This window comes from Tiliqua scincoides, chromosome 4 (genome assembly GCF_035046505.1).
Source record: "Tiliqua scincoides isolate rTilSci1 chromosome 4, rTilSci1.hap2, whole genome shotgun sequence".
Taxonomy (NCBI): domain Eukaryota; kingdom Metazoa; phylum Chordata; class Lepidosauria; order Squamata; family Scincidae; genus Tiliqua; species Tiliqua scincoides.
In genome coordinates, this window is record NC_089824.1 from 166536022 (window position 1) to 166554643 (window position 18622).

Sequence of the window (18622 nt, forward strand, 5' to 3'; positions counted from 1 at the left end):
CGCTCAGAGCAGATGGAATAGCTCGGCTTCAGCTTGTCAGCTGCTTCAAGGTCGCACGGTGCCGGTGGCCTCGAACTGGCGACCTTGTGGATGTTATCTTCAGGCAAATGGAGGCTCTACCCTCTAGACCAGGGGTGCCCAAACCCCGGCCCGGGGGCCACTTGCGGCCCTCAGGGACTCCCAATGTGGCCCACGGGAAGCCCCCAGTCTCCAATGAGACTCTGGCCCTCTGGAGACTTCCTGGAGCCCATGCTTGCCCGACGCAAGTGCTCTCAGCATGAGGGTGACTGTTCAACCTTTCACATGAGCTGTGGGATTAGGGCTCCCTCCACTACTTGCTGTTTCACATTTGTGATGCAGCAGTGGCAGCAAAGGAAAGACCGACTTTGCTTTGTGCAAGGCCTTTTGTAGACCTTGAGCTATTGCAAGACCTTCATTCAGTCATAGAAGTTCCATCTCTAATATATTAATGTATGTAAATTTATTCAAATTTGAAATGTAAATTAATTCGTTTTTCCCCCGGCCCCCGACACAGTGTCAGAGAGATGATGTGGCCCTCCTGCCAAAAAGTTTGGACACCCCTGCTCTAGACCAACCTCCTGCCCTAGCATGAGCTCTTTATTGTCTCTTTTATGCGGGAAAGGGACCCTGTAGGAGCGAATGTGATGGGTGAAAGGATACTAGAGATTCCAGTTTACCTTTCCCAGCACAATCACTTCTTCACTTCTGCTTAATCATAGAAAATGGAAGGGTTGTCACCTTGTGATAAATCATGGACTTGGACTGTTATTTTTTCCATGCAAACACTAGAGGGAGGACATGTTTAAGAGTCACTCTCTCTTCCCTGGGAATTGAAACCTGAGTGGAGCGAGAGATGTTTAACAATTTTCAGAGTTCTTTAGGAGATACCATGACAGGTACAAACTGCTATAAGTGGATATGGGAAAAAAACACTGATAACAAAATAAAAACACGTAATACTGTCTGCTTTCAGCACTTCTCATTTTTGTAAAAAAACAAAAAACAAACCCTGAAATCTGCGAAAAAACAAACATCATTTATTTATTATTTAATGGGGGTGCATTGGTGATGACTGGCTGCATCTACTGACACTATGCCACCTATATCAACTACCTAGTACACTTTTAAAGCAATTATAATTTATAATTATAATGTAAATTTTGAATAAAAACACATAATACTGCTTTCTGCACTTCTAAGTTTTGGAAAACACCAAAATATAAAACTGTTTTCTCTCATCTATAGCTATGTGTCCTAGGCTTCTAGTGGAAAGGAAGGAGAGAGTGAGTTCTTGGCACTTTGCATATTGCTTGAGATAGGACTATTTTACTTTCCTGATGCTTTTCATTTATCCTTCATTATAAACAGAGCTGGGGTTGCTAACTCACTTTATTTAGCTCAGGTGAACATCCTTCAGCGTATCTGACATGACAAAATGCTCAGAGACTGAACTGAGTGAGGGGCTTGCAGAGAGAAGAGGATGCAGGCCATGAAGAGAAAGGGGCCTCCAGAGGTAGTTGGGGGCCACACCCAGGGCACCAGGACTGGGCAAAGTCAGATCTTACCGTGAACACAGTTCCATCAGGATTGCGCAGTTCAATGCTGTCACGCACAGGGGGTGGGTTGCCTGTTGCTTTGCAGATCATGACAGGCTCAGAGCCAAGGTTAAACTCCAAGTGTGATACCAAGCTGATGATCTGGGGGATCCGGTCTTGGTCCATAAAATCATAAGGAGAATTACAATTATATAGTTGTTAAAAAGCATTAAACAAAAGTATGCAGTGTGTTTTATGCCTTTTTTTCTCCTGCTTCCACCTAGAGGGATGGAAACAGTTTCACCTAAAGCAGCGATTTTCAACCTTTTTCATCTCATGGCACACAGACAAGGCCACGAAAATTGTCAAGGCACACCATCAGGCTTTTTACAATTGACAAGGCACACCATGCTGCCAGTGGGGGGCTCACATCCCCATTGGCCCTACTAATAAATGACCTTCCCCCAAATTCCAGTGGCACACCTGTGGACCACTCGCAGCACACCAGGGTGCCACGGCACAGTGGTTGAAAATGGCTGACCTAAAGAGATAGAAACTCCGGTAAGCAGGGCCTCTGTCACTTGTGTTTGTCACAGCCCCTCTGTTGGGCTGTACTCTGGCATTCTGCCTGTCACTCCTGGCACCCCCAAAATACTACCCCAAGGTGCTGTTACCTGACTTTTCACAGTGTTGTCCATGCCAACCAGATGGACAAATGCACCCACTAAACCGGTTACAGGTGCCTCCATTCTGGCAGCGGCACTCCAGGGCACAGTCTGGGCCATACTTGCCGGGGTTACAAGCTGTGGGCAAAAAAACACAGAGGACCCAGCTCAGGTTCTTGTCATGTCTGCAGAGATTGAGCTTATAAGGCTACCTTTTGTAAGTGACGCTGTGAAGTTTTCAATTTTCTGTCTTTCATCTTAAGCTTTCATGGCTTTTGGTGCTTGAAAGGTAGTAGAGGAAGAAGGTTTTCTTCAAAAGGAAAAGAGCTTATATGTGCACCAGTGCTAATGCCCACAGTACTACTTCAAATTAAAATACAGTAAAGCAAAAACTGACAAGTTTCACTAGAGAAGAAGTAGATGGTGGGATGGTGAAGGAAATAGTGGTTAGGTAGACATGAAGGACACCTGTGGATCTTGCATCTGAATCTTGTCACTCATAGGGTGCCATGAGCCACATCCAGGCTAGGCAGGCCTTCTTTTACATATGGGGTAGTGAAGTGTCATTTCAGGTGGGAACGACAAGATTTTTGAACAGTGGTAATGTACATTAACGGAAATGGGGGAAGATTCCCAGTGGATTACTGAAAACACTTTAAAATGCATGTGTGGCTTTGACCTTACATATCAAGGATGGTTTCAGGAGAAGGAGAAAGTATAATCAGAGACAGGAAGTGCACTCCACTTTTAGCTTGTGTTTTGAAATAAGGAAAAGCAGAGTAAGCTACGTGATTCACAAAGGATGGAACCTGAAAATACCATGCCTTGAGTAATGCTATGGGTAATGCTAGTTTCCCTAGGAGTATCTTCTAGGGAAGAGAGAGACGGAGTTATCTATTTTCAGGGAAAATAAAGCATAGCAGGAAAGGGATTCCTTCAAGTTTCTCTTTGCTTTGGAACTTCTTGCTCACAAGGACTTTTCTGCTGGCATGTTGAGGCCAAGCAGGAGGGAAATGATTGCAAAGAAACAAAAGGAGGAAGCTACTCTCTCTGGCTGTCAGCCAGGCAGAGTCCCAGACAAGAAAACAATTAAAGTTGTATAAAAATACTAAGCAAGATATTATTACTCCTCTGACACAGAGGAGTTGCTCTTGAGCCTCTTGTCCCCAGACAGAGTTTCAGGAAGTCATGAGACAACTAATCATTCTGTAGGTAGTAACAATGAAATAACATGTTTACAAAAACTTTGATATGTGACTATTTGCATCCCTAGATTCCATTAGAAGATGTATGATCTCTGACCACCCCTGTATGAATCCTTCTTTCTCACTGGTTCACCACACCTCGATTTTCCAGCTCTCATATTATTTTTCTGATGCAGGAAAGTCACAATGTATTGGTTGCATTCACATCAATTTCATATTACATCAATTTCACACAAGGAATAATTTATCTGAATCACTCCCTTGCTTGTTGAGGACTGGCATGAATCACATCCAAGCAATTTCTGTATACATCACAACCTGCAGTGACTATCATTCATACGAATCATGCCAACATTCCACAATTGGCATATGAAAAAGAGCAGTAGCAAAGATTAGGATTAGTTAACAATATGACTGACGTGCATTTGATGGTTGGGATGCACACCAAGTATTTAAGAGAGTACTACATGGAGAGAAGGCGAGAAAGAAGCAAGGATTTGGAAGATGCTACTATTTCATGTTGTTCCTTTCTAAGTAGGTCTGTTTCTACATCCTTTCACTTTGGGACCTGGAATGGGAAAGGGAGGAGGTAGCTCAAAGCCACACTGGCATGTGCCAGAACCTTCCCTGTTCCCTCTCCCTTATTTTCTTTGAACTTGTGCCAGTAAAATAGCTGGTACAGATCTTAAGAGGACTATTGGAGCAGCAAAGGTTTGCCCAGGGCAAGGTAACAAAGTTCCCTTACTTCAAGGAGGCCTCCAGACTGCCCCCCTGCAGGATATGGCAGGTTTTCCATTGGCACGGCTGCATCAGCGGGTGGGGGTTTAGTTAATATTGGGCTGTTAGTCCAGTGTTCAAAAATGTCAGAGTTCTGGGAAGAGAAGAAGGAGACTTCTGGTGGACATACCTGAATTACACTGAGGATTACTCCATCCAGCAGCACAGGAACAGCCATAGGGGTCTGGAAGGCAGAAGGCCAGCCCCCTGCAACCTTGTTTACCATGGCATTGCTCCAGGCAATTTCGTCCAAACCTGCCTTCTCTGCAAGCTGCAAGACAAGAAGATTCCTGTCAGGGATCCATTCCCACTACAGACCACACTGATTAATTCCATGTGCTTTCTTTCACCTCTGCCCCCATACAGCAGATCAGCACCACCCTTACAATGAATTAGGTACCCCTTTGCTTTGTGACCAAGCCATTCTCCTGTGATCTCCAAGATCAAGCCCAAGCCCAGAGTTCTGAATTCCTTCTGTTCCAGAGTTTTCTCTGCATCGCCACAACCCATGGTCTTCCACCCACTCCTGGTTGCCCAAAGAGACATGTCTGTGTTGGAGAAGCTTTTCCCAAGGCATTCCAATACCACATGGATAGCATAGAAAGCAGCTCTGAAGACGTGCCCTAAGGATGAGCTACCTCTGGTCCCCAAGGCATATGGGAAGGGGGAGGAATGAGTCAGACACATCTTACTGGGGCTGACTCTGTATAGGAGCTCAGAAGTAAGTAAAGCAGATAGGGTTGCTGTGGACCTCACATAATGTTAATGGATGAAGATTTGGATCCAGCATTTAGGCTGGTTCAATTTTTTTTGCAACAGCAAGTGGCAGCTCTGGCTACTCTTCATGGCAACTCAGTCCATGGAGCAGAGGGACCTTTCCACCAAATCCCTGTAGCAGTGCAATGCTACTTGGGAAGCACCCAGGGCTTAGAACCGTGGTGCCTGATGGGAGAGTGCTAAAAGCAGAAGCTCTCTGAGGGTTTGAAAGTTAGAACTAGAGCAGCAAGGAGTCAGAGCAATGAATGAGACACAGCAGACATTCAGAGGGTTGATGCAGGGAGAGCTAGGCCGGAAGTAGGACGGTATGAGATTGAGAGAGAAGTCAGTCCTCTCGGCTAGCTTCCTAGCAAAGAATAAAATGACAGACATGTATAGAAGCAAGATGCAGAAGGAAGGCCGCTGGGATTCAGCCTTCTCTGGCTTTTATTCCCTCTCAAACAATACACATCAGGCTGGGGTTTTCCATTCTCTTATCTTGTTTACAATACTAAGCCATGAGTCAGAAGTCTGCGGCTTCTACTTAACAAGAACAAGGCAGAAGCTTCTAGATGTGTCCAGATGCCAACGCAGGTGTTCCTGCACTTGTTGCCATGTCTCTAAAAGCCTAATATTCTATGCATTTTCCTACACAAATCCCACTATATGGGCTCCTAACCTTTTTCACAGCGGGTACCCATGAAACCTGGTGGACAGATGCATTCTCCCACAACATGGTGGCAGATGCCTCCATTCAGGCAGTCAGGACAGTCCTTATCACATAAGGGGCCCCATTTCTTGTCTTGACAACCTGGAGAGACAGAGAGAGAGAGAGAGAGAGAGAGAGAGAGAGAGAGAGAGAGAGAGATGGAAGTCCCAAGTCAGCTCCAGGGAGCAATGATCATAATAAAGTCACTAACAGCCCAATCCTATCTGAGCCCCCCTCCTAGTTGATGCAGCTGTGCCACTAGAGCATGTGCAGAATCCTGTGAGGAGCAATCCTGAAGGTCGTCTCCACGTAAAGGAACATTTGTTCCCTTGCCCAGGGGTAAGCTTCCACTGCTGCAAAGGGTCAACTTGGTCTTGCTGGCACAAGACCAAGTTGACCCAGGAAGGTGGATAGGATGCTGGCAGAGCTGCTGTCACTGATATTTCCCCCTTCTCAGCCTCAACACCCCCTTCTTGCCCCAGTTTGCACCCATTCCTTCCCCTCCCTAGTCAGTCCATGCCCCCACCCCAGACCAATTACACAGGCCAACACACATTTTGCTTCCTTAAACGTTACACCAATTCCTGGGTATATTTGTGGTGCTGATTCCAAAAATGGCATCCGTTTTGCTCATGAGGAAGCTGCTTGAAACATTCACTAATGAGGCTATACTATATCTCCAAAACTAGACGTGATAGGGCAAAACAGATGCCATTTTTGGAAACCCAAATTCATAGCAAACCACCATAAAGTTTGGGAAAAACTTTTCTGACCCTCAAATTTGTAGTCCTGTGTTACCATTGCTGGGGCCTTTCTGGAGGCATGGCTGCAGCTGCTTGTGTCTTGTGCTGGTGGCCTGGCTGCACAGAATGGCAGGTTTCATTTTGTGACTGCCATAAAGCATGCTGTGCCAACGGTACACAAGTTCTGGTGGGGTGCAGTGGGCCCATAACAACAGCCATTTAGACTCAGCAGGCCCAAACTACACTCCGTGACAGCTGCTTCAAGCGATGTTGAATATATTAAACGAGAGGAGAGAGAATGTTTTCTTAGCATCTCAAGCTCTACTGTTAAATGCATGCTGTTTAATCAGACACATTGGAGAACAGGAATCCCTATAACATTATCGTTGTTTGAAAAGGGGAATTTCAGCAGATGCAGATGGTTGTGCAATAGGGAAAGCAGCAGCAGCTTCCTCTTCTGCTCAGAATGGGGCAGAATGGGCCATTCTCTCTCACACACACACTTGCACACACACACTTGCACACACACACACGCACACACACACACACACACACACACACACACATCATTTTCTTGCTGGAAGAACCGGCGCTGTTGTTTCAGCCCTGCTCCACCTCACCTCGCACAATGAGCCGGAAGGAGGCACTGGACAAGGGACTATCCCCTATGAATGTGGCACTATAAACCCCACCATCAGACAAGCCCACAAGTGGCAGAGCCAGAGTGAACCGGTTCTCTTTCACTTCTCCCCGGTCCGTGGTCTGGAAGTAGGAGCCTGCATAGGAGAAAGAGAAAGGCGAGCAAAGGAGGAGAGCTGAAAACCAAACTCCACGTCCACCCTCAGGCTGTGACTGGCATGTTCAGGGGAGTTTAGAACTCTAGTTTAGACACTGGGAGAATGGTTAGGGTTGAGGAAGTACAAGGCATCCACATCCCCACCCACAGTAGGACCATGTGTAGGCGCTGGGTAGCCAACACCCATAAAGATCAGCTCCTCCAGGGAGCAGCTTTGGTGCTGCAGCTCCACAGGAAGACTTTGACACTTGTGCCAGCAGAAGGTGGCTATAGAGGGTCAGATCAAATCAAGGCCATACTGTTGGGCACTTGCCATTTCTTTTCCACAGAATGTCGGCATTCTTTCCATGTTTTATCTTGGCAACGAGCTCCACTGATTGGGAGAGGCTGACTGTCTGGGTCACCTTCTCTGGGACCAGGTTGGCTGCAGAGTCAAAGAGAAATGGGGATGGGTTTAAACAGCAGGGCTTATACTTTCCTCCTTGCAAAGAATTAGGATGTCGGCCTTGTGCAATACTAACTTCACACTGTGCATCCTTTCTGTCACCTTAGCAAGGCTTTCGCATTGAGAGACCACAAGCCTTTTGAAGATGTCATGTTTCTCTCTCCCTTTTGCTTACCATTCATGTTGTTGTGCACATATACTACTCGGGTTTCCTCTGTCTGTGTCTGCCCGGAGCAGTACATAATGCCCACCAGGTCTGCCAGAGAGAAGCCACGCATCTGCACTTCGTTGCTGTTGTTCTTGTACATCTGGAAAGTGGACCTGGGATGAGTCATGACAATTTTATTGTCTCTGTCAATCTGGAGGCTCACATTCCGCTCGCCGGTCACGCATGAGAGGTAGAAGCTGGTGTACGAGGGACTCTGAACGTTAGCCATCAGGGTGATATCCAGAATTGCTCCTGCATCAAAAGAACAAGCGAGGGAGGGAACTTTCTTATGGATAGGAAGAGCAAATCATATTAGCATTATTTGCATCCAAGTCATCTCCAGAAAGCCCTGTCTTGGTGTCTAGAATCTTAGATGATCCCTCCTTCATTCCAAAAAAGCTGGATTTTTTTCTGCGCTTAGAAATAAGGCGGGTTGCTGGGATGGGCCTAGAATCCAGAATCTATGTTGGTCTAGAACTGAGAAAAATCTCTCTCTTGCCTAGAAACCTAGTCCTTAGTTAACTACGTCTTATTGTTAACTAGCATGTGACACATGAATCCTCAGCTCTAGCATGGCATAGGGCAAATGAGGCCATGAAAAGGGTGCTGAGATGAAGACAGAAAATTCAAGGTGATCTCTCTTGTATGGGAGCACCAAGACTATGGGATGAAGGAAACCTTAAAGAAATTAGTTCTAATTTCAGTAGGCCACAAACAAGATGCTTTGGGGGCCTTGCTAGGGGAGCTGTTCTCAACATTTTATGATTCACATGGCTCTGTAACAATAATCACTACAATTAATTATAAGCATAACACCATCTATTGTTACAAAGCCATGCGAAACATAAAATACAGTACTGCTGGGTTATCTAGTTTGTATTTGTTTCAGTGTTCATGATTTTTATCATAACTTGCCTGGAATTTTTAGAAGAATCAGGTTGGAACAATTTGATTGTGCTAGGTTTTATTGCATCATTTTAAAACTTTACTATACCACTGGCAGCTTTATACTGAAAGACTGCTGATATATATTCCAAAGAGTAATAAATAAAATAATGATAATCATTTTAACCATGGTTCCCCATTTGTAAAAGAGGGCTACCTTAAATGGTTATTATGAAAATGAATGAGGGCTCAATCCCATGCCGTAAGGCATGTCTGCGACACCCAGAGAGGAGTTGGTGCCAGCCTAGCGCCAGTCGGCACTGAGCCCAGTGCCAGACAGGTGCCACCCGGAGCTATGAGCTCTGGGCAGTGGTGAGGACTTTGGGGGCAGGGGGGGAGGTGTTCCAGGGCAACGGAGAGGGTGGGACAGGGGAAGGAACTGCGGAAGAAGGGAGTGGGACCGGTGGAGTCCGTTTTTTTTCTCTGCATCTGACATGTGTATCAAAAAGACTCATGACTCAAGTTTTTTTGTTTCATGAGAAGGCGACTCGGCAACTCAGAAAGTGCCTGTTATGACTCATTTTTTAGTTGAGTTGTGGGTGTGGAGACTCATGACTCGACTCGAGTCAAACTGTGCTGGGTTTGCCCATCCCTGGTTCTCTCTCTCTCTCTCTCTCTCTCTCTCTCTCTCTCTCTCACACACACACACACACACACACACACACAATCATCACTTTCCAACAGAGCTTTACATAGGTATTTTGAATTACACTATATACAGTATATCTATTTGTACTGCCTAATGTTTGATTCCTTATGTTTTATGTTATGCTTCCCTTATTTGTATGAATGTATACAAACTGAATGGCCAAAAGCAATAAAGGATTGATTGATTGATTGATTGATTGATTGATTGATTGATTGATTGATGCACTGAAATTTGGGCAACATGAACAGGTGCCCAGAGCTTCAGCATGGTTAAGGGTCTACTCTAGAGGCAACCTCGTTGATAGAGGTACCCCCTGCTTTTTGGAACTTTCTTTTGTACCTCCTACAATACTAATAAACAAGTAATAATGATGAACTTGGTATCCAAAGGGTGACCTATAGCAAAGGTCACCAGGCTCATCCAGATTCAGAGTCTCATTGGTGCTGAGAACTACGTATTTTTCCTTGCTAGTGAACTGGGGGGGGGGGAATCTGGATCAGGGTTAAAATACCTTTAGAGAGACTTAGGAGTGTGTTTGGACTTCTGTATTACTGTATCTAGTTGCCGACACTGCATGGGCAGGTAGATCTGGGTTCTGCATTGGTAAGCCCAGTATATCTGAGCTCCAAAGATTTTTCCAGCTGTCACTACCCTCCGTCTACCCTGTTTTGTCCCCTCCCCATCCTGCCTACCCTTGTGACCACCCTCCCCCACTCTGTTTCATCCCCTTCCCTGCGCCTTTGGGATGGGACCACAAAGAAACTTTGTACACCCAGACAAAATTCTTCTTGGAGGCCCTGCCCTGAAGGTTAATGGCACTAGCAGCCTGATCCTAACTGACCATTTATGACAGTGGAACACAGTCTTGCTATCGTAAATGGCCATACAGCAGCAAGTTAAGCACGCCTCCAGGGAAGAGGTGGATGGGAAAAGAGGGGATAGGGTTACGGTTGGCGATCTCAGGTGCTGCTGGGATCCACCCCTTCCCTGCCTGCTCCTGCCATTCACCCTCCCCTCCCACAACAGGCCCATGGTGCCAACTTACCTTCACTGGTGGAGTCTTCAAGAGCCCAGAAGCATGCAACAGTGGCCCAGCTTTTCTGCCCTCCAATAGTACCCTTTTCTGCACTATCAGAAAGAGAGTTCCAGCAATGCAAAGTCCAGATAGGACTGGGCCCTAAGCATGTGAAGAATTACAGGCCTTGGGTGCATTCAGAACACTGCTAAAATCGCTTAATACATGTGTATTATCTGGATGATGATCAATCACTGTTGGCATTTTCCTAGCACAGTAGGAAGTTCTTATCTAATATGTTAAAAACAATATTATTATTCTGTCTCGGGCCACATACAGTTTAGTGGGGGGGGGAAAACAATGAATCCAACAGTTCAAACATTTATCCTTGCATGTGTTTTTGGGTTGGGAATGACCTTGTCAATATTAAAGGCATAAATCTAGGCAAAGAACACACTACGTAAGAACATGAAAAGCCATGTTTGATCAGGCCAAGGGCCCACCTAGCCCAGCATCTTGTTTCTCATTGTGGTCCATCAGCCACCCACAAGCTTTCGTGAAATACATAGTTCTCTTCCACTATTGCTCCCTTTCAACTGCTATTCAGAGACATGCTGTTGTTGAACCTGGAAGTAATGTACTGTATATCTACCATGTATGGTAGTCACTGACAGGTCTGTTCCCCATGAATTTGCAAATCTACCTTTAAAGCCATCTGAGCTAGTGGCCATCACCACATCTTGTGGCAATGAATTCCACAGTCTAGTTACCTTGCATTAATATCCTAGAAGTCTTAGGGCCCCTTCAACGTGACATAATTCCTTCATGTTAAGCTCACCTTGTAGAACACACATATACATACTTTGAAATATGCACACGTGATTGCCACATGTGATTATCTTCCCACATATGGGTTGGGTGCTATTTCCTACTTGGAAGTCCTCTCATGAGCTTGAATGACATTATTATTATTAGACAGCTGGACTTTATTTATGGTTCTGGAATGCCATCATCATGTTGGAAATTATGGGACTGTCTCTTTATAATGCTTGTGTGATCCCAAAGGCTTGTTTCTTTTACATTTACTTTTCATAAGCTCAGTGGCATAGCTAATGAATGTGTAGCCCGGTGCAGAGCTCAAAATGATACCCCGGAAGTGATGTCACAACCGGAAGTGACATAACACCCAGGCTTTTTAAAAAGTGCAAATTGGGGGGAAACCTGCCTCCTCCCCCCAGCAGTTCACCACCCATTTGATCTGCGACCTCTGCCCAGCCAGTTGCATAGCTAAGGCATCTATATGCTACCTGGGAGCAAAGAAGATTTTGTAGCCCCCCCCCCCACAACAAAATCAAATTTCATTAATAAATAAAAGTGTGCCCCTTATTAGTTAGAGACACTGTGCTGGGGTGAAAAGGGATGGTTATTCTCCCCCTGCTAAATATAAGAGGAGTACCATTTGAAAAAGTGCCTCTTTACCTGTTAGCAGGAGTAGCTGTGTTATATGGAAATGAAAGCTGACCCATATTAACACCTTATTGGTTCCATGCTGTATCATAACAACATCTCATTGGCTCTCAGAACAATCAGTCTCATGGGTCAGTTTTGAGTTAAGCAAATCCACTTTTTGTTCCATAAGGCAGTTGCGTTTTTGTTCTCTGGTTTATTGGCCATAACTTTTATTAGAGTACAGTATTCCAGTGGGGTTTGTTTCATTGCATTCCACATTAAATTACCTTTCCAATGATATATAACACAATAGTATTATTTGTACATACCAAATTTTTTCACAATTTTGGCCACAAGTGTCAAGCTCAGCTTGTCGCCCCTCTAAAGCTTGTTGCCCATTGCGACTGCTTCCCTCTGCACCTCCTTAGCTATGCCACTGCATAAGCATGATATATTAATGGCACATTTCAGAAGTGTGTTGTTTATATTGTGGTAGCCCATAGAAAGGGCTGCCCTTTGGGAGTTTCATTTGGTTTGTGTGCTCAGTGCCGGTGGCTCTGTCTCTGCTAAGTACAGTTTGAAATGTGTGTCTTTTCTGGGACAGGATAGTAAATCACAAACTTCCCAGTCTTTGGGGCTGGAGATCTAAGAACATAGGAAGCTGCTTTATACTGAGTCAGACTATTGGTCCATCTATCTCAGGATTACCAACACTGATTGGCAGCAGCTTTCCAAGGTTTCAGAAGACTCTTTTTCCACCTTCCTGGGAGACATCAAGGATTGAATCTCAGGCTCAGGCCTTGTGCTCTGCCAGTGAACATGCACTCTGCCATTGAACAATGGCCCCTTCCATGGGACAGGTCATTGGTGTTCTTTTTTTCCTCTAGGGCAGTGTTTCTCAAACTGTGGGTTGGGACTCACTAGGTGGGTCATGAGTCAATTTCAGGTGGGTCCCCATTCATTTCAATACTTTAAATATATTAAAGTATATATATATTTATATAATATAAATTATAATATAATATAATAAATATAATATAAATATAATATAAATATATACTTAAATAATATATATAATATATATTAAATATAAATATAATATAAATATATACTTTATAAAATATATAAAGTATATATTAAATTTAATATATATTAATATAATTTAATATATTAAAAAATATATTTGATGCTACCATGGTATGTGACTGCATCTGGGAAATGTTACAGCTCTGTACTTTTAACAGGCTACTATGCATATGCTTTTAACAATGACAGTAAATGAGACTTACTCCTGGATAAGTGTGAGTAGGATTACAGCCTAGGATTCTAAAAATTTTTTCCTGCTGCATGATGTCACTTCCGGTCATGACAGTGGGACTTCCGGTGGGTCCTGACAGATTCTCATTCTAAAAAAGTGGGTCCCAGCGCTAAACATCTGAGAACCACTGCTCTAGGGGGACTGAGGATGGTATGAGAGGGACATTCTTGCTCATGATGTGTACATACATTCCACTTTAGACAGACGGTATATAGGGTATTGTAGTAGTTTAAAAATAAAAAAAAATGCAAACCTGTTGGACCAGAGACAACAGTGAAACAAAAGATTTGTACACCAAGGAATATAATGACTCTGGGCCAACAATATATTAAGACCATGACTGGGGATTAATGCTTTTTAAATGTGAATAGCAGCTGTATACTCTTGTGAGCTATATCAGGACTATGGCAGAGGGAGAGGGCTTAGACCCTATGCCTCCCTATAGTCCCACTCTGGATTGGCAACCCATGTGGTTGTGATTTGACTAAGAGGGCAGCTCTTATTGATGCCAATGTAACCCTCCCTCCATTGGTAAAAAACCACCAGGAGACCATGGTGGGGGCAAAGTGTTATTCAAGCTTTGCCCTCAACCCAGCTTAGAGCTGCTATAAGACTTCTGTTTACATGGAAAAAACCCAACATGCAAGCCCTCCACAAGCCAGTGTTAAGGTTGTTTGGCTCCCTATTAATGCCATTTTCCACTTCTTAGAAACCGTTTAGCCAAACAAACTGTTCTGTCTCTCACACAAGCCTGTGTTTGCATTGCAAACAGTGGTCAGGACTCCTATTGCCTGTGAGACACTGCTAACTGGCATTTCTTATACTGCTTTTCTACTGTTCTGTATTTGTTGTGAGTCATGCACATTGGGGCAAAAAATCAAAACTTCACATATAGGCTGATGGGTTCTGAGCTGTCTGTGACAGATCAGGAGAGAGATCTTGGGGTGGTGGTGGACAGGTCGATGAAAGTGTCAACCCAATGTGCGGCGGCAGTGAAGAAGGTCAATTCTATGCTTGGGATCATTAGAAAAGATATTGAGAACAAAACGGCTAATATTATAACGCTGTTGTACAAATCGATGGTAAGGCCACACCTGGAGTATTGTGTCCAGTCCTGGTTGCCACATCTCAAAAAGGACATAGTGGAAATGGAAAAGGTGAAGAAGAGAGCGACTAAGATGATTACTGGGCTGGGGCACCTTCCTTATGACGAAAGGCTATGGCGTTTGGGCCTCATTCATGTCCAATGCACAAGTGCACATCTATGAAGCTGTTTTCTTCATAAGTTGTAAGTCATAAGTGACACCAAGAAGGCCCATGCTGGGCACCAATGTTTACAAACCCATCTTTATAATTTTACACAGTAGGTTTCTGCAAGGAAGAGCAATGACAGCAAGCTAACCCTAGGGCTGTCCCATTAAAAAAACCTACTGTGTAAAATTAAAAAAAGATGGGTCATTTCCTGCCAGGCTCCAGAGAGCTGCCCTTTTCTGGGATCTTATAAGGAAAGGCTACGGCGTTTGGGCCTCTTCTGCCTAGAAAAGAGGCGCCTGAGGGCCTCAATCATGTCTGACATGATTGACACATACAAAATTATGCAGGGGATGAACAGAGTGGATAGAGAGATGCTCTTTACACTCTCACATAACACCAGAACCAGGGTACATCCACTAAAATTGAGTGTTGGGAGAGTTAGAACAGACAAAAGAAAATATTTCTTTACTCAGCGTGTGGTTGGTCGGTGGAACTCCTTGCCACAGGATGTGCTGATGGCATCTGGTCTGGATGCCTTTAAAAGGGGATTGGACAAGTTTCTGGAGGAAAAATCCATTATGGGTTACAAGCCATGATGTGTACGTGCAACCTCCTGATTTTAGAAATCAGCTATGTCAGAATGCCAGATGCAAGGGAGGGCACCAGGATGAGGTCTCTTGTTATCTGGTGTGCTCCCTGGGGCATTTGGTGGGCTGCTGTGAGATATAGGAAGCTGGACTAGATGGGCCTATGGCCTGATCCAGTGGGGCTGTTCTTATGTTCTTGTACTCCATCTGTGCGCAGGCAGCCATGTGTTTGTGCGGGCTTAGGGTTCAGTCCTATCCAACTTTCCAGCACCGTTGCAACTGCAAAGCAGCCTGGAGGTAAGGGAACAAATGTTTCCTTACCTTGAGGAGGCCTCTGTGACTGCCACCCCACAAAAGGATGCAGCACACACCACATTGGCACTGCTGCACCGGCCCTGGAAAATTGGATAGGATTGGGTTCTCAGTCGGTAATAGTATAAGCTGGAAGAGACAAAGAGACTGATGCAGAAACAACACATGGGCTCTGTATCCTCTTACGGAATATCAAATCCACCTCTCAGATGGTGGGGGTGACCCCAGGCGGCGTGTGTGTGTGTGTGTGTGTGTGTGTGTGACCCAGGACTAGCCAAGCAGGGCTGAGCACACTTAAGATGATGGACAGAATTAAATCTGGCTCAGTTTGTACTGCCTGCAGCTCCTGGACATGGAAGAAGGCAATACAACAAAGGAGGGTGTTAAGAACACTGTTGAACATGGTCTGTACACTGCAATGTCACCCAAGCATTCCCTCCACCATGCCTTCTTTAACTGGTGTGTATTTTCACAGTGGATTCTCAACCTGCTGGTTAGATAGGTGCTACCGGCCAAGCTATTCAGAAAGAATTAGATACAAGATAATCAATGCATTCTGAGGGAGTTGTAGCTATAGTGGCTTGTGCTTTCCTGCCCAGAAATTCCCAAATGAAATAGTTAACCCCTTCAGCTGAGCTATAGGGGTCTTCTATGGGCAAGCTCTGCCCACAGGATCCAAGCGGCTACCCTGGTCATCACCCTTCAGGCTCAATTCCTACCACAAAACCAAATCTCTGCTACCAGAACTGGTACCAGCTCCACCCCTCCCTATGCCCCTTGGTAAGAAAAAAACTTTACCTGCCAGATGCAAGAAGAGGGTTAGAAGATAAATCCTGCCCAGTCCCATTTTCCTGAATGTGCCTTGTGTCAGGAGAGCTCAGACATCACTGATCCAGAAGGGGGAAAGATGATTGCAAGTGCTAGTGCTCTTTTCATTTGCAGCGTGCATCCTTTAGGATTGACAATCCTTTGTCCTCCATGGATTCCCAGGGACTACTAGAACTGCTGGAAGGAAGTTTACTCTAGACCAAGAAGAAGAAAAGTTTCTGATTCTCTGAACAATGAAACGAAAGAAGAAATTCAATGGTTCAATGAGAAGTGGAAAAAAATAACTTTCTTCAGGGAACTCTATGGGGTATTTTATCTAGGCTTTAGTTAGAGAGATGGTCTATAATTAGATTTAGTTCAAGAGATGGTCTGGAGTTGTGGAAATGGCCGGAGTAGTTGGCACCATCTGGACTAGAGTTCCAGGAAAAGGAGAAGCAGCTCAGACTGGTCACTCAGAAGAGTGGGGTTTCTGTCCTGGGATGTCCCGCTGTTTAGGAGTTCAGACTGGAACGTCCAAGGCCCTTCCGCTGGTTCCATTTCTTTGTTCACAGTTATGTGTAGCTGCAGAGAGGATCTGCCCTACCTACTCCTTCCATGCTCACTTGGAAGCCTGGCTTGCGAAGCCCAATGTGAGCACAAAAGAAAGCCACTAGACCTCACAGGAACAGACTGAGAGTGGGCAGGGATTGGGGGCAAAGCATGAGCTGGGACTTGGTGAGGAGGACTTTCTTGGCTGGGGTTCAGCCAGGACGGATGTGGAGGCTGTTGGGGGAGGAATGTCTAAAAGCCCTCACAGACAGCACAGGAGTGACATGAAATCCTGTTTCCCATACAGCATTTCCTGCTCTCCAGTCTCCACCCATTGTTCTTTGCCTATCTCTGGCTCCTGCTGGAAGGAACAGAGTAATGGGAGGTATTGGGCTGAGCTACCAACTGCGAGAGGACTGGAATGAAAGGACTCTGTGGGCATTCAGGGTTCAAGGAGTCCTCTTTATTCCATTCCCAAACAGAAGGACAACCAGATCGTAGCCAGGGAGAAGAGTGATTTGCTGTGTGAAGAATCTGCCTCTTTAAGGGCTAGCAAGGGTTTAACATTGATGGAGAGGAAGTCAATGGAACTTTGAAGCTCATTAGCCAGCAGCCCAAGGGACTGACAGCCTCTAATCTGCTTTGATTACAACTGTACTATGAAACCTTTTAGATAGCACTGGAACTTAGTTCCTCTCCCTGAAGGGACTATCGGGAGAGACTCCTTGAGACATACAGGCTGTATTCGATTGCCAGCACTGCTTTAAGTTCTGGCCTCAGTTTGGCAGGCCAGTCCTACATAGCAGTCTCTCGTGATGAGGCTGGCTCACTCCCATTCCACTGATTTAGTAATGGAGGATTTATGTGCTGTCTCCTGAACTCAATGAAGCTGCTGGTGCCAAATACTTTGAATGCCAGTTTAACAGCCCAATCTTAACTAACTTTCCAGTACCATTGCAGCCATATTAAGGGGCGCTGCACCCTGCAGTGGGGATGCAGTCATGGCGACCTCCTTGGGCTAAGGTTACGTTTTCCCCTTACCTTAGGGCTGTGCTGCAGCTGCACTAACACTGGAAATTTGGTTAGGATTGGACACTAAATGACCCAGTAGACATGCTGTCAGTGTAGTCTGAATGAATCCAAGCAGCAGGCACCCTATATGCTAAAGCAGGGGTGCCCAAACCCTGGCCTGGGGGCCACTTGCAGCCCTCGGGGGCTCCCGATCAGACCCTTGGGGAGCCCCCCGTCTCCAATGAGCCTCTGGCCCTCCAGAGACTTGATGGAGCCCATGCTGGCCCGATGCAACTGCTCTGAGCATGAGGACTTCTCAACTGTTCAACTTCTCATCTGAGCTGTGGGACAAGGGCTCCCTCCACTACTTGCTGTTTCACATCTGTGATGCAGCAGTGGCAGAGAAGGAAAGGCTGGCCTTGCTTTGTGCAAGGCCTTTTAGAGGCCTTGAGCTACTGCAAGACCTTCATTCATTCATATAAGTTCCATCTCTAATAAATTCATTTATGTAAATTTATTCAAATTTGAAATGTAAATTAATTCTTTTTTCCCCTCCCCCCCACACAGTGTCAGAGAGATGATGTGGCCCTCCTGCCAAAATGTCTGGACACCCCTGTGCTAAAGTATGATTGATTCAGTGCACAAACAAACGCACCCCTTCATTCCAATCATTTCTCGCAGCTATTCAACCCACTGTCAGCAATGCTGAAAGGTTACAGAGCATGTAAATAGCTCTAATAGGTTAAATAGGTTAAATAGCTTTAATAGCTTAAATAGCGCAGTTCATGTATACAGCCAAGCAGTGATAAGATTACGTATGTCAACCTGTTCTGAATGCTGCAAGACTCACTGACTCCACAACCTGC

General features: G+C 45.2%; 1 protein-coding gene across 2 annotated transcripts in view; it reads right to left on the reverse strand.

Moving 5' to 3' along the window:
• TIE1 (tyrosine kinase with immunoglobulin like and EGF like domains 1) overlaps positions 1-16941 on the reverse strand; it is a 31282-nt gene extending 14341 nt beyond the window's left edge. For both annotated transcript variants that reach the window (XM_066624806.1, XM_066624805.1), the window contains exons 1-8: positions 16188-16941; positions 7828-8112; positions 7521-7631; positions 7032-7187; positions 5639-5770; positions 4334-4474; positions 2231-2359; positions 1587-1732 (exon numbers count right to left, since the gene is read on the reverse strand). In XM_066624806.1, coding sequence (XP_066480903.1) covers positions 1587-1732; positions 2231-2359; positions 4334-4474; positions 5639-5770; positions 7032-7187; positions 7521-7631; positions 7828-8112; positions 16188-16236 — 1149 coding nt within the window. In that variant the 5' untranslated portion in view covers positions 16237-16941. The remainder of the gene's footprint in view (positions 1-1586; positions 1733-2230; positions 2360-4333; positions 4475-5638; positions 5771-7031; positions 7188-7520; positions 7632-7827; positions 8113-16187) is intronic.
• Between the last annotated feature and the right edge of the window lie 1681 nt (positions 16942-18622).